This window comes from Octodon degus, unplaced genomic scaffold (assembly GCF_000260255.1).
Source record: "Octodon degus isolate 3935 unplaced genomic scaffold, OctDeg1.0 scaffold00001, whole genome shotgun sequence".
NCBI classification, from domain to species: Eukaryota; Metazoa; Chordata; class Mammalia; order Rodentia; family Octodontidae; genus Octodon; species Octodon degus.
In genome coordinates this window covers 7,537,906-7,549,687 of record NW_004524577.1, presented here as the reverse complement: position 1 = coordinate 7,549,687, position 11,782 = coordinate 7,537,906, and the positions used below count along the sequence as shown (strand labels likewise).

The following is an 11,782-nucleotide window of genomic DNA, read 5'->3' as shown; positions in this document are numbered from 1 at the left end:
AGCAGCTCTCCCTGGGCTCCGTCTATTCCCTGCTCTCTTGGGACATTAGGCTTTTGTCTCAAATCTATATTTCTATACAAAACGGCTGCTCTTGGGCCCTATTTCATAGATGGGCCATTGCTGGAGATTGCTTATATCACCGCTGGAGCTATCTCTTACCTTCTGGGAGTTGTTCTGCTAGTCATTAATCATCAATGTAGAAACAGTAGTAATGCCGCTGACACCACGGCATGTTGAGGTTGGCACATAAAACTTTTAGAGTGGTCTTTGTCCTTTGTTCCTTCCCTGTGAATGACTGATACAAATAGATGATGCATGCAAAATTTAGCTGTACTGACAGCGGTTCTAAAACTGCTGAACTTGCATTTTGACATTTGTCACTGACTGGGACAGTGCACATGACGCGTAGCACTTTCCTGTGTAGTGTATCTACTGCGTAAGCGCTGCTGTTGTGTTGATGATTTATTTTATTTATTTATTTATTTATTTATTTGTTTTTTGGCAGAACTGGGGATTGAACTCAGGCCCTTGCGCTTGCCAGGGAAGCGCTTATTCCACTGAGCCATCTCCCCAGCCCCTGTGTCAATGATGTTATATGGACATACGATGCTGTATATGTGTGTCTCTTGTGTGACAGAAGGAATTTATAAGATGCATGTACTGCTGGGCATGGTGGTGCACACCTATCATCCTATTCCATCCTTCAGGAGGCTGAGGCAGGAGGATCACCATGGGTTCAAGGACAGCCTACACTACATAGTGAGATAGTATCTCAAAAAGAAAAAGAAAAGATGTGTGAGTACAGTCTTCATTTAAAAATAATTATAAAAAAATTAAAAAGAAGAGAGACAAAATAAACATTAAGTGCTTTCAACAGACTAGCAGAAATCAGCAGTACAATTATCCAAGCTATCCTGTGTATATACATCCATACTTCTTTTTCTCTTTCTTTTCTCCTTTCCCTTTGAACAGTTTCTCTCCCTTTCACAGTATCTATTGTGCCCTTCAGATTTTATTTACTCTTTCAGGTTCTTACTCTAGGGAAAAGATATCACCTCCTGATTGGCTCCAGATGTCCCACCCCCTCCTGGATCTCTGTGATTGACAGGTTACACCCACTTGCCAGCGAGCTGATCACACTCTACCCTCCTGCGCCTCACTGCAACAATGCTGTGTACTTGTATTCATTTGTAACAGGGCTCTAGACAGTGGGCCGCTTACGCCCGCTGGGTAACTAACGGCAGGAGGAAACTTGGCATCTCTGCCTTCGTTGGTATCTGTCTTCCTCATTCCCTGCAAGGTTTGGGTGGGATCCCTTCTCAGGTCGCAGGGGGCTTAGAGTCAAGCACTGAAGGAGTCCCTGTTGTATAACCTTCCTTAGCCCCAAATTTACTAATTCTTCAAGACAAGGACAACAGCTGGGTGTAGTGGTGCACGCCTGTAATCCAGCACTCAGGAGGCTGAGGCACGAAGATCATTGAGAGTTCGAGACCATCCTGGGCTATAAAATGAGCTCAAGGCCAGCTTAAACCGCATAGCGACTGGGGCTGGCCAAGTAGCTCAGTGGTGCTGCATGCAATCCCACTAGGAGCCTGAGCTGTGTAGTTAATGGTATTGCAGATTGAACTCAGGACTTTACACTTGCCAGGCAGGTGCTTATGCCGCTGAGCTGTCTCCCCTGCCCAATGTCCCCTGCCCAATGCCCAGGCTATTTTTGAGATTCGTTTTAGAATAAACTGAGTTTCATCACATCAGCCCAGCGCAACAGAAGTCCACTAAGGACAAATCCCACAACAGACTTCCGGCTAGGAACCCCGTCCCCTAGGACACTCACTTCCGCCCATACTAGGACGTCCACGGTGCCGCACTTCCGCCCTCATTCCAGTAGTGTTCTCTCAAAAGCTAGGGCTTTTGAATTTAGCAGTAGTAGCCAATCAGAATCAGCGGGAGGACGGACTCTGAGAGGGCGGATGCTAATTGGTTGGGGCTCCCCGGCCTGTGGGGAAGGCTTTGGGCACCTGCCTCGCTCCATGTGAGGATGACTGCCTCGCAATCGCCCCAGAGCAGTTTTCCCGAAACAAGCATCTTGCTGTCCTAGCAACTCAGTCATCCCTGGCTCTGAGGTTACGGATATCAACCTCCAGCTCTGGTCCCTCCAGCTCTGGGCCCGTAACCTATAAAGTCCAAATGGGCCCCGCGGAGGGCTCGGCGAGGCCGGGCCGCTTCTTCGGCGTCTACCTGCTCTACTGCCTGAACCCTCGGCATCGGGGCCGCGTGTACGTGGGTTTCACCGTCAACCCTGCGCGTCGGGTGCAGCAGCACAACGGAGGTCGCCAAAAGGGCGGAGCCTGGCGGACGAGCGGGAGAGGACCCTGGTAAGTGGGGGAGGCAGTCCGTGGCCGGGGAGTCTGCAGGGAGGAAGCGGATCCGACGGGGCTAGACCTGACTGTCGCGCAGGGTTAGGCTTGTTGCAGAGGGCGGTGCGAGTGACGGAACTGAACGCGCTACGAGGGCGGGGCGCGATAGTGAGGAGGCGGGTCCTCTGGTGTGGGTTATTGACGGGCCGAGTCAGCCACAGTGGGCGGGGCTGGCGAGTGGGCGGGGCCTGTCGCGAAGGCGGGGCGCTACAGAGAGAAGGCGGAACCAGACTCTAGGGGCGGTCCCGGGCCAGTGACAGTGGGCGGGGCTAAGGCGGGCGGGGTCGGTCGTGTGGGCGGGGCATGGAGGGGATGGGCGCTGCGCAGGTGTTGGGTGGGCGTCCGCTGGAGAGATCCAGGGTGCAGGGGGCTTAGAGTCAGGCTTGGGCTGGGCTAGAACACGGAAGGGAAGGCCCTGAGGTCTGCGACGGCCCTGTGACCCCAGGCGGGGCCTGAGCTGAGAGGTGCAAGGACATGGACCTGCCTGGAAGTGAGGGGAGGCTCACGTGCCCTGGTGCCGTCGCAGGGAGATGGTGCTCCTGGTGCACGGGTTCCCGTCCGCCGTGGCTGCGCTGCGGGTAAGACAGGCAACTGGGTGGGGAGTTAAGGGCTGGGGGTGGCTGGGGCCCGGTGCGAGGCGGTACCCGACGCTCGCCTGTTCCCACCCGCAGTTCGAGTGGGCCTGGCAGCACCCGAGCGCCTCGCGTCGCCTGGCGCACTTGGGGCGGCGCGTGCGCGGTGAGGCCTCCTTCGCCTTCCACCTGCGCGTGCTCGCGGCCATGCTGCGTGCCGCGCCCTGGTTGAGGCTGCCGCTCACCGTGCGCTGGCTGCGCCCGGACTTCTGCCGTGACCTCTCTCCACCGCCACCTCCGCACATGCCGCTGGCCTTCGGGCCACTGCCCGCACCCCATGCCCCAAAGGACAGCAAGCAGGCGACAGGCCAGGGCGCAGAGGACCAGTGCACTCTGTGTGGCGGGGCGCTGCAGGTGAGATCTCCCCAGGGAGCTGGGACCTGGGGTTCAGAGGCCTGTGGATGGGGCCAGTGAGGGGCAGGCCTGGCCCAGCTCTGTCTTGTGGCCTCCTTGGGGCCGTTCCTGGACACATCAGTACCCACCAGGAGCATCTGCCCTTTCCCCGCGGAATGGAAGGCTTGTCACTAGATCCTGGGAGATGACAGCAGCTTCCCTCCGAGGGCTTTCCTGGTTCTCCATCTCAAATTGTCTTCATTGTGCCCTGTCCTGTCCCTGTCTCCCTGGAACTCTTATGTAGCAGCATAAAATGAAGCAAGTTTTGTCACCCTTCACCCTCAGCATAGGAAGGAGAGGTTGTACTCCTGCAAATGTAAGCAGGTGACCCTCCACACCCCGTCCCTGCCTGCCCCCTCTGACAGGATGAAGAGGGCCCTCTGCGCTGTCCCCATCCCGGCTGTCCCCTGCTGGCTCATGTGATCTGCCTGGCAGAGGAGTTCCTCCAGGCAGAGCCAGGGCAGCTTGTGCCCCTGGAGGGCCAGTGTCCCAGGTTAGTCTGGTCCCTTCCCGCCAGCCTGCTCTAGTCCAGGATGAAGGTGCCCCGGGGGGCCGGGCCGGGCCAGCTGAGTCCCATCTTGGCTCCCAGAGCCCAGGCTGGAAGGGGTCACGATGCCTGACGCCATCATCTAGCCCACCTGTACCCTTGGTAGGTGTAAGAATTCGCTGCTGTGGGGAGACCTGATCTCACTGTGTCGCATGGGAGCTGAGAAAGACGGTGAAGACTCAGATTTAGAAGAGGTGAGATGGCCCTGGCCTCAGCTCGGCTACCCGATCCATCCCTCCACTGCCTCTGACCAACTCCCTTGTCTCCACAGGGACACTGGACAGACCTGCTGGAGACCTGATCCTCACTCACCATTTCTTTTATTCTCCTTTCTCCTTGAATCTGTGTAGCTTTTACTTAAGTAAATAAAAATCTGAAAAAGAATACTTTGTGCTGCGAGAGTGTTTGGTGGGTACAACAGAGGCGGCCATAGGGGATGCGGCACCAGCCTCTCTCCTGCCTGGAAAACCCTTGCCTTGATTCCCCGTCATACCTCAGGTCAGATGACTCCAAAGAATAGCACCCAGGTTCACCCACCTCCTGTGCCCAGTTCACTTTAGATTTTAATCCAGACTACAAAGACAGAGACTAAGGAGGAGAGAAGCAGTCCCATGGGTCCTGCAGCTGCCTCCATCCCAAATTCCACCCCTCTATTTAATGTCCCCTGCAATCCTAAAGAAACAGAAGAGAGAAAGAAAGAAAGAGAAACAGAAGTATTCCTTTGGTCCCTGCCCTGCCTCACCTGCCAGCCAGCCTTGTTTGAGTTACTTTTTTTTTTTTTTTTTTTTTTTGGCAGAACTGGGGATTGAACTCAGGCCCTTGCACTTGCCAGGAAAGTGCTTATTCTACTGAGCCATCTAACTGACCCTTGAATTACTTCTTGCTGTGGCACCCAAAGTTACAACTACCAGGCTTTTCTCCATACAGGTCCTTTTAAGAGCTCTCCAGGCCTTTTCCCAGGGAAACTTCTCTGGCCAGCACGCGTGCAAATTAGGAGTGATGTTCCTGAGGGTTCTTGGCTGCCATGAGCCAACGGCTACCTCCTGTGGCTATTGGACTTTAGTGCCCTAATTCTTCCTTATTTTATGCTACCATAAAAAGAGTTCTGCTTGCTCCACTCTGGCCCTGATTACTTAACATCACCCAGTCATATCACCTGGACTGCCCTTGTGGGCAGAGCCGGAAGTTCCTGCAAGCCCTTGTGGGGTGCTCCATCCTGAACTCTGGCTGTCTTGGAGCCTGCCCTGGAACCACCAGGAAGGTGAGTGGCTCCGACCTCTAGCTTTCCCTCACTTCAAGTGGGTCAATTACAAAAGCATTCTGCTGACCAGCCATGCAGTCATGGGGGTTTGGTAATGGTGGTGTTATGGGGTCCAGGTCTAGGACCACTGATTTCCTACGCAGAGGAATGACGATAGACTACAACAGACAGAGGATGTATTCTGGTCACAAGGAGCATAGTGATGGTCAAAGCCCAACAACGGGCTAAGACCATGAGACACAGTGTCTTTGGCTTTTATTAGGTGTACAGATCGATTCGTGGGGTGCTGGTGGGCTGCGGGAAGCAGTGGGGGTGAAGTGCTGACAAAGTTCAAGAGCTGAAGAACGATGAATTTTTGGGAAGTCACACAGGAATAGGTCATGGTCAGTGGTAACCTGATTGTCTGCTAACTGGATTATAGAGCTAGACAGAAGTTGCAGGCATCCAAGCCCTCAGCTGCCGTGTTACCTTGCTTTGAGGTGCTAGAACCTCACAGCTCTTTGCTGGCCTCAGGTCTGGCTGTTGACTTAAAGATTAATCTCTCCCTAAGCCAATATGGGTCCCCCACAAACCATAAATGCCTAGCAAAGACTGTCTATTTATTTATTTATTTATTTATTTATTTATCCTTGCGGTACCCGGGATTGAACTCAGGACCCCTGCGCTTGCCAGGCTAGTGCTTATTCTACTGAGCTATCTCCCCAGCCCTCTCAATTTATTTTTATGCCAATTGATTAATATTATTGTGGGCCGGGCCAGATAGTTTAGCAGATTAAAGCACCTTTAATCTGGGGTCAGGGGTTCAATCCCCAGCCTGCTGTTCCAGCCCCGTCCCGCCGGCATGCTGAGATGTCGAATGAGAGAGGGTGTGTGCCTATAATCCCAGCACTTGGGAGGCTGAAAAACAGAAAGGATCACTGAGTCTGATCTGTATAATGGACCCTGAAGACCCTGTACTACGTACATTTAAAAAATAGTTATTTCCTGCTTGTGCTGTGTTAAGCTGGATTCCAGCAGTGCGGGCGGGATCTGGTCAGTTGCCAGGCTGCAGCTTGAAAAGAAATCAAAACAATTCAACCCCGGCCACTTCCCCGTAGGGTCAGATCTTTTGTTTTCTGCACACTGACCTCACATTTTCTGTGTTCAGACCCCTCTGCTTTTGGTTCCAGCCAGGGTGCCGACTGCCAGGCCCAGCCCTAGTTCCAGCTCCCTCCCCATTTGGACCTAGTAAATATCCAGCGCTGAGAGCTGCCCTGCGCGCTGCACACGCAAAGGCACTGTGCACGCAGGGACGCCCTCGCCAGGATCCTGAGAGGCCAGGAGAGTGCTGCGTGGGCTGGGTGTCGCGACCACTGGCCTTACCGCTCCAGGGCCCCACATCTTTGGAGGGGAAGGCAGCTTGCCCCGAGGGCTCCCTGGGATCCTGTGTGATTCCTGGCTGTGGCCTCTCCCCTCCCTGCTCCTTCCCCATGGGTGGCCCATCTGGACAGGACAACTCCAGCCTGGACTCAGTCCCCCTCCCCTCTTTACCTGAGTTTTCAGGGTTTTTATTCTCCATGTATAAGATTCTGACCCTGAAACAAGCAGTCACTCAACTACTCATGTTTGCCCTAGAGCCCATGTCTTGTGGCTAGGTAAGTCGATTTCCACACTTGCTGGCCAGAGAGTTTCCCTGTGGGAAGGCCCAGAGAGCTCTTGAAAGGACCCATATGCAGCAGAGCCTGGTAGGTACAGGCTGGGCGCCAGAGCAAGAAGTAACTCAAACAAGGCTGGCTGGCAGGTATAAGAAAGGGCAGGGACCAAAGTATCTGCAGTACTCCCTACAATCTCTGAAGGGCTTTAAAGACCTGGACCTTAGCCTTTATGACAGAGTGCTTTAACTGGTTAGGGCTAGATTAATGGGAACTCTTCCTGGTGGTGGGGCAGGAGCACTAAGGGAAGCCTTGTCTCTGGCCTTTGAGTCAGCAGCATGGAGCCGGTCAAGGACACCTCCCGCCCCCCACTGGCTTATGTGAAGGGGGTCCCGCTCATCAAGTACTTCAAAGAGGCCATAGAGCCTCTGCAGAGCTTCCAGGCCCTGCCCGATGACCTGCTCATCAGCACCTACCCCAAGTCGGGTAAGCGAGGAGGCCAGCCTGCCCCTGGGTCGCAGCCCCTGTGTGGTGAGCAGGGCCTGGCCCCCAGCCCTGTGCACCTGTATGTTCCCTCTCTTCCCAGGCACCACGTGGGTGAGTGAGATGCTGGACATGATCTACCAGGGTGGTGACCTAGAGAAGTGTCGCCGAGCCCCCATCTACATACGGGTGCCTTTCCTGGAGATCAGACATCCAGGGGTTCTCTCAGGTGTGTCCTGGTGACTGGGGGCAGGAGAGGTGGAGGGAGCAGGGCCTGCTCCAGCTCAGCAGCTCTCCCTTGCCGTGCCTTAGGGCTGGAGACTTTGAAAGACACCCCCTCGCCAAGGCTGCTCAAGACGCACCTGCCTGTGGCCCTGCTCCCCCAGTCTCTGTGGGATCAGAAGGTGAAGGTGAGCAACAGGACAGGCACGCAGGGTAAGCCCAGCTTTGGTCAGGTTCAGGTGTGGACTCCCTGGGCCTCGCCTCGTCTCAGGACCACAGAAAAGTAGAGTGCAGGTCCCCACAGGCCTGGCAAGATGGGGGCTGGTGACCTCACAGAGTTCTTGTTCCAAGTCTTGGTTGTAACACTGAAGGCTGTCAGACTGATAATCAGCCTGGCTCCAGGGACTTCTGTATCAAAGAAGTCAGCATTCCTGTTCAGTGGTACCCATCCTGTGACATCTTCAGCAAGTGAGGTTCCAAACTCACTTATCTCCTTTGCCAGGCTGAGAGCCAGCACCTTGCGTGGGGTATTGTGAGCATGACCGGAAGGTGGGACACAGCGGAAGTCTGCTCTGGGGTGTGCTGTGTGGTGAGGGACCATGGGATTTGATTGTCCGCCCCCACAGGTGGTCTACCTTGCCCGCAATGCGAAGGATGTGGTGGTCTCCTATTACAACTTCTACCAAATGGCCAAGATGCACCCTGATCCGGGCACCTGGGACAACTTTCTGGAGGACTTTATGGCTGGGAAAGGTCAGTCTGACTCTGCAGCAAGGAGGGGCTCACTAGGCAGCAGGCAGTTAGGTACAGCTGAGACCGTGCTGTCTTTCATCCCCTTCCTCAGTGTCCTACGGGTCCTGGTACCAGCACGTGCAGGAGTGGTGGGAGCTGAGCCACACCCATCCTGTCCTCTACCTCTTCTACGAGGACATGAAGGAGGTGAGACTGCTGCTGTCCCCTCCCCCCTACCCCCCCCGCAGAACCTGGAGGCTGCTGGAACCTCCATGGCCTGCACAAATCCTCTGAGCGGTCCGCTCAGGACCTCCCCCTGCCCTCCAGGCTCTGGCCAGTCCTCGGCCACAGTGCCTCCACCAGCAGCAGCACACGCACTGCCCAGCACTGTGTGCCTCTTGTTTCTCCTGGCCCGGAGGAGTGTGCCCAGCTAAGTGCACAGTGACAGAGACGCATCTCCCTGCCCCCCTCCTGGAGCAGCCACGCAGGGCTCACTCCAGGACCCCTGGAGGGACTGACTCGCCCTGCCACGGGGAAGAGGCCCCGTCAGAGGCGGGGCTGAAAGGCTGCTCTGTGGAGGTGACCACTCCCCTAAGAGGTCACAGAGGGGACCACATGTTTCCTTGATGAACAACTTAAAGAGTGTGTCTGCTTTCCCAGAACCCCAAAAGGGAGCTGCAGAAGATCCTGGAGTTCGTGGGGCGCTCCCTGCCCGAGGAGACCATGGATCTCATCATCCAGCACACGTCCTTCAAGGAGATGAAGAAGAACCCCATGACCAACTACACCAGCATACCCACTGAGGTCATGGACCACACCGTTTCCCCCTTCATGAGGAAAGGTGGGTGCTGGGCCATGGGGGTTCTGGGGAGAGGAGCGAGAAAGAGCCCACCTCGGGTCACCACGGCCTCCTCTGTGGCCTGGACTCAACCTCTTGCTTTCTGTCCCAGGCACTGTGGGGGACTGGAAAAACACCTTCACTGTGGCCCAGAATGAGCGCTTTGATGCCCACTACGCAGAGAGGATGGCGGGCTGCAGCCTGCGCTTTAAGTGGCAGCCTGAAGTGGCGACACGGGTCCTCTGAGTGCTCACAGGAGCCTCCTGTCCAGCTCAGTTTACAGCTCGGGGCCTGGCTGGCACGTGGGAGGTCCTAAGTAGATTCCAAGTTAAAAAAAAAAAAAAAAAAGAAAGAAAAAGCCAGCGCTGAAACAGCTGCTACACATACAACCCCAAAGCAAGGTCATTATAATCAAAGCACTAGCCCTTGCCGCTTTTGCTGTTTTCTGCCACCTGGAATGGTCGTCCCTCTGTCTTGGAGCCAGCTGGTTATGGACGGAACCATTTACAGACTACGAGCTCAATAAGCCTTCATCCTTTCAAAACCCAAATCAAATCAAATCCACTAAAGGAAATTGGAATGATGTTCCCTGCTCTAAACCCCCACTGTCCTCAAACAAGAAGAGCTAAATTCCAGGTGGGAAGGGACAATCACATGCACAGAATTGTCACTAGGATAATCTGTATAGGTAGAAGGGAAAAAATGTCGCAGCAAGTTAGAACCCGAATATGGTAATGGGACTGGCACCCCTTGGGGAGGTGTGATGGGAAAGAGGGCGAGAGGCCAGGGCTCTGCCTGCCTCGAAGATGCCCTCCGAGCTGCACACCTTTGCCTTCTTGCGGGTCATCTTTGGATTCCTATCCTCACGGGCTTGCCCTCTCTGATCCAGCAGAGAAATAAAAGCCTCATTCCCACACCAAGGTGCCTGTGTCTGGTCCTTCCCTTAAAGCGCAGAAGAGCCCCCAGGGTGTGTGACAGCAGAGGCCCTTAGCCCTGGGGGGGCCCAGACCCCGGAGCTCGCCTGAGAATCCCCATGGCTGCCTGTCCTGCAGGGGGCAGTGCTGAGCTCCACAGCAGGCCTGGTTGACTGCTTTCTAGCTAGAGCTCCGCGATCTACTTTCTGTAGCACACCTACTTCTGCTAACCATCAGGATTTTTTTTCCAGAACTGGGGATTGAATTCAGGCCCTTGAGCTTGCCAGGGAAGCGCTTATTCCACTGAGTCATCTCCCCGGCCCCTAACCATCAGGAAATGGACTTTAAACTTGGAGCTTGTGCTGGCTTCCTGCAGCGCATATAATGAATCTGGAAAGATGCAGGGAAGAGTAGCATGGCCCCTGAGCAAGATGACACGCAAATTCATGAAGTGTTCTATATTAAAAAAAAAAAAAAAAAAAAAAAAGTGGAGGGCCAGCGAGCTAGCTCAATGGACTCAGCACCTGCTTAAGCAAGTGCAGGGACCAGGGTTGGATCCTGGCACTACGTGCCCTGCTGGCCCCGCCCCCTGGCTCACTGAGGCAGGCATGGAGGCTGGGTATGGTAGGGCATGCCTTTAATCCCAGTGATAGGAGGCTGAAAAGAGGAGGCTCACTAGAGTCTGAGTTGCGTGGTGAGACCCTGTACCAATTACACATATACACACAAAGAATAAAATAGAATAAAATTATGGGACTGGGGAGATAGCTCAATGGCTTGAGCACCTGCCTGGCAAGCACAAGGTCCTGAGATTGATCCCTGGTACCACCATACCACGAAGAGCAACAATAAATAAATAAATAATAAATTAAACTCAGCTTCCTTCCACAAGACGCTAATGCCTTGTGCTGGGAGCCGCTCTGAGGATGGCTTTGGGCACTTGCCTTGCTGCAGGAGAGGGAGCGCCTGCTCGTCTGCGCTGCTGCCATTCACTACTGTTTGAGGTCATCTTGGCTTGACTTGTGGAGGGACTTGGCCAGTGCTGGCCTCCGTAGCTAGTCTTCACTGGAACCAGGGCCCTTCAGCGCTAATGGCCCCCATGTTTGTTGCTTTCTTTCAAGTGTCTTCCTGTCTTGTGAGACAACCTCCCTTTCAGTTTCCTGCGGTATTTTGAAGCCCTCTCCATAATTATCTTGGAATTCTGCTATCTGGGAACTTGACCTACCTTCCTGCGGAAAGATTCTTGAAGCAGCTGTTATTAAAATTTGAGAATGGGGGGCTGGGGAGATAGCTCAATAGAATAAGTGCTTACCTGGCAAGTGCAAGGGCCTGAGTTCAATCCCTGGTTCCGAAAAAAAAAAAAAATTTTGAGAATGGACTGTGGAGATAACTCATTGGTCTACACGCTTGCCTAGGAAAGTACAAGGACCCTTATTCAATCCCTGGCACCACATGCTGTGCTGGCCCCGCCACAGGCACACTGAGCTGGCCATCAGAGACCGGGCATGGTGGCGCGTGCCTGCTATCCCAGTGCTGGGAAGCTTGAAAACTCAGCGGACTAAAGTGCCTGCTTAGGTAGAACACAGCCTCTGGAGTTTGATCCCTACCCCTGGGGTGCACTGAGACAACGATTGAGAGTGGGTGTGGTGGCGCCGTTTGTAATCCCAGCACTTGGGAGGCTGAAAAGTGGAGGATCACTATAAATCTGGTCT

The 11,782-nt window shown here is 54.3% G+C and overlaps 2 protein-coding genes and 1 non-coding gene across 8 annotated transcripts; all 3 read left to right on the top strand.

The window, feature by feature from the left end:
• The first annotated feature begins 1,646 nt into the window (after window positions 1-1,646).
• Window positions 1,647-10,076, top strand: LOC101563156 (sulfotransferase 1A1). 6 transcript variants are annotated; one of them, XM_023719787.1, is made up of 8 exons: window positions 1,647-1,652; window positions 7,216-7,367; window positions 7,468-7,593; window positions 7,677-7,774; window positions 8,213-8,339; window positions 8,431-8,525; window positions 8,979-9,159; window positions 9,269-10,076. In XM_023719787.1, the coding sequence occupies exons 2-8, from the start codon at window positions 7,220-7,222 to the stop codon at window positions 9,400-9,402; spliced, it is 909 nt and encodes a 302-aa protein (XP_023575555.1). In that variant the 5' UTR covers window positions 1,647-1,652; window positions 7,216-7,219; the 3' UTR covers window positions 9,403-10,076. The 6 variants fall into 6 exon arrangements, with proteins under 6 accessions (XP_023575555.1, XP_023575440.1, XP_023575523.1 ...); XM_023719672.1 differs by lacking the exon at window positions 1,647-1,652 and adding an exon at window positions 4,893-5,250 and having other exon boundaries at window positions 7,212-7,367; XM_023719755.1 differs by lacking the exon at window positions 1,647-1,652 and adding an exon at window positions 4,894-5,250.
• Window positions 1,687-4,393, top strand: Slx1a (SLX1 homolog A, structure-specific endonuclease subunit). Its single transcript, XM_004622937.2, has 6 exons — window positions 1,687-2,375; window positions 2,944-2,995; window positions 3,089-3,403; window positions 3,808-3,935; window positions 4,096-4,183; window positions 4,261-4,393. The coding sequence occupies exons 1-6, from the start codon at window positions 2,188-2,190 to the stop codon at window positions 4,288-4,290; spliced, it is 801 nt and encodes a 266-aa protein (XP_004622994.1). The 5' UTR covers window positions 1,687-2,187; the 3' UTR covers window positions 4,291-4,393.
• A 353-nt stretch (window positions 10,077-10,429) lies between the features above and the next one.
• LOC111815249 lies at window positions 10,430-10,536 on the top strand. Its single transcript, XR_002819978.1, has one exon. It is a non-coding gene; the product is annotated as a U6 spliceosomal RNA (small nuclear RNA).
• Window positions 10,537-11,782: the final 1,246 nt, after the last annotated feature.

What these genes read in the sequence shown, in the direction of transcription:
- LOC101563156 (XM_023719787.1), top strand. Translation starts at nt 7,220, where the DNA reads ATGGAGCCGGTCAAGGACACCTCCCGCCCCCCACTGGCTTATGTGAAG. An exon ending in GGACTTTATGGCTGGGAAAG is followed by an intron (nt 8,340 to 8,430) that starts GTCAGTCTGACT and finishes CCCCTTCCTCAG; the next exon opens with TGTCCTACGGGTCCTGGTAC. An exon ending in TCTACGAGGACATGAAGGAG is followed by an intron (nt 8,526 to 8,978) that starts GTGAGACTGCTG and finishes CTGCTTTCCCAG; the next exon opens with AACCCCAAAAGGGAGCTGCA.
- Slx1a (XM_004622937.2), top strand. Translation starts at nt 2,188, where the DNA reads ATGGGCCCCGCGGAGGGCTCGGCGAGGCCGGGCCGCTTCTTCGGCGTC. An exon ending in ACGAGCGGGAGAGGACCCTG is followed by an intron (nt 2,376 to 2,943) that starts GTAAGTGGGGGA and finishes GTGCCGTCGCAG; the next exon opens with GGAGATGGTGCTCCTGGTGC. An exon ending in CTGGAGGGCCAGTGTCCCAG is followed by an intron (nt 3,936 to 4,095) that starts GTTAGTCTGGTC and finishes TACCCTTGGTAG; the next exon opens with GTGTAAGAATTCGCTGCTGT.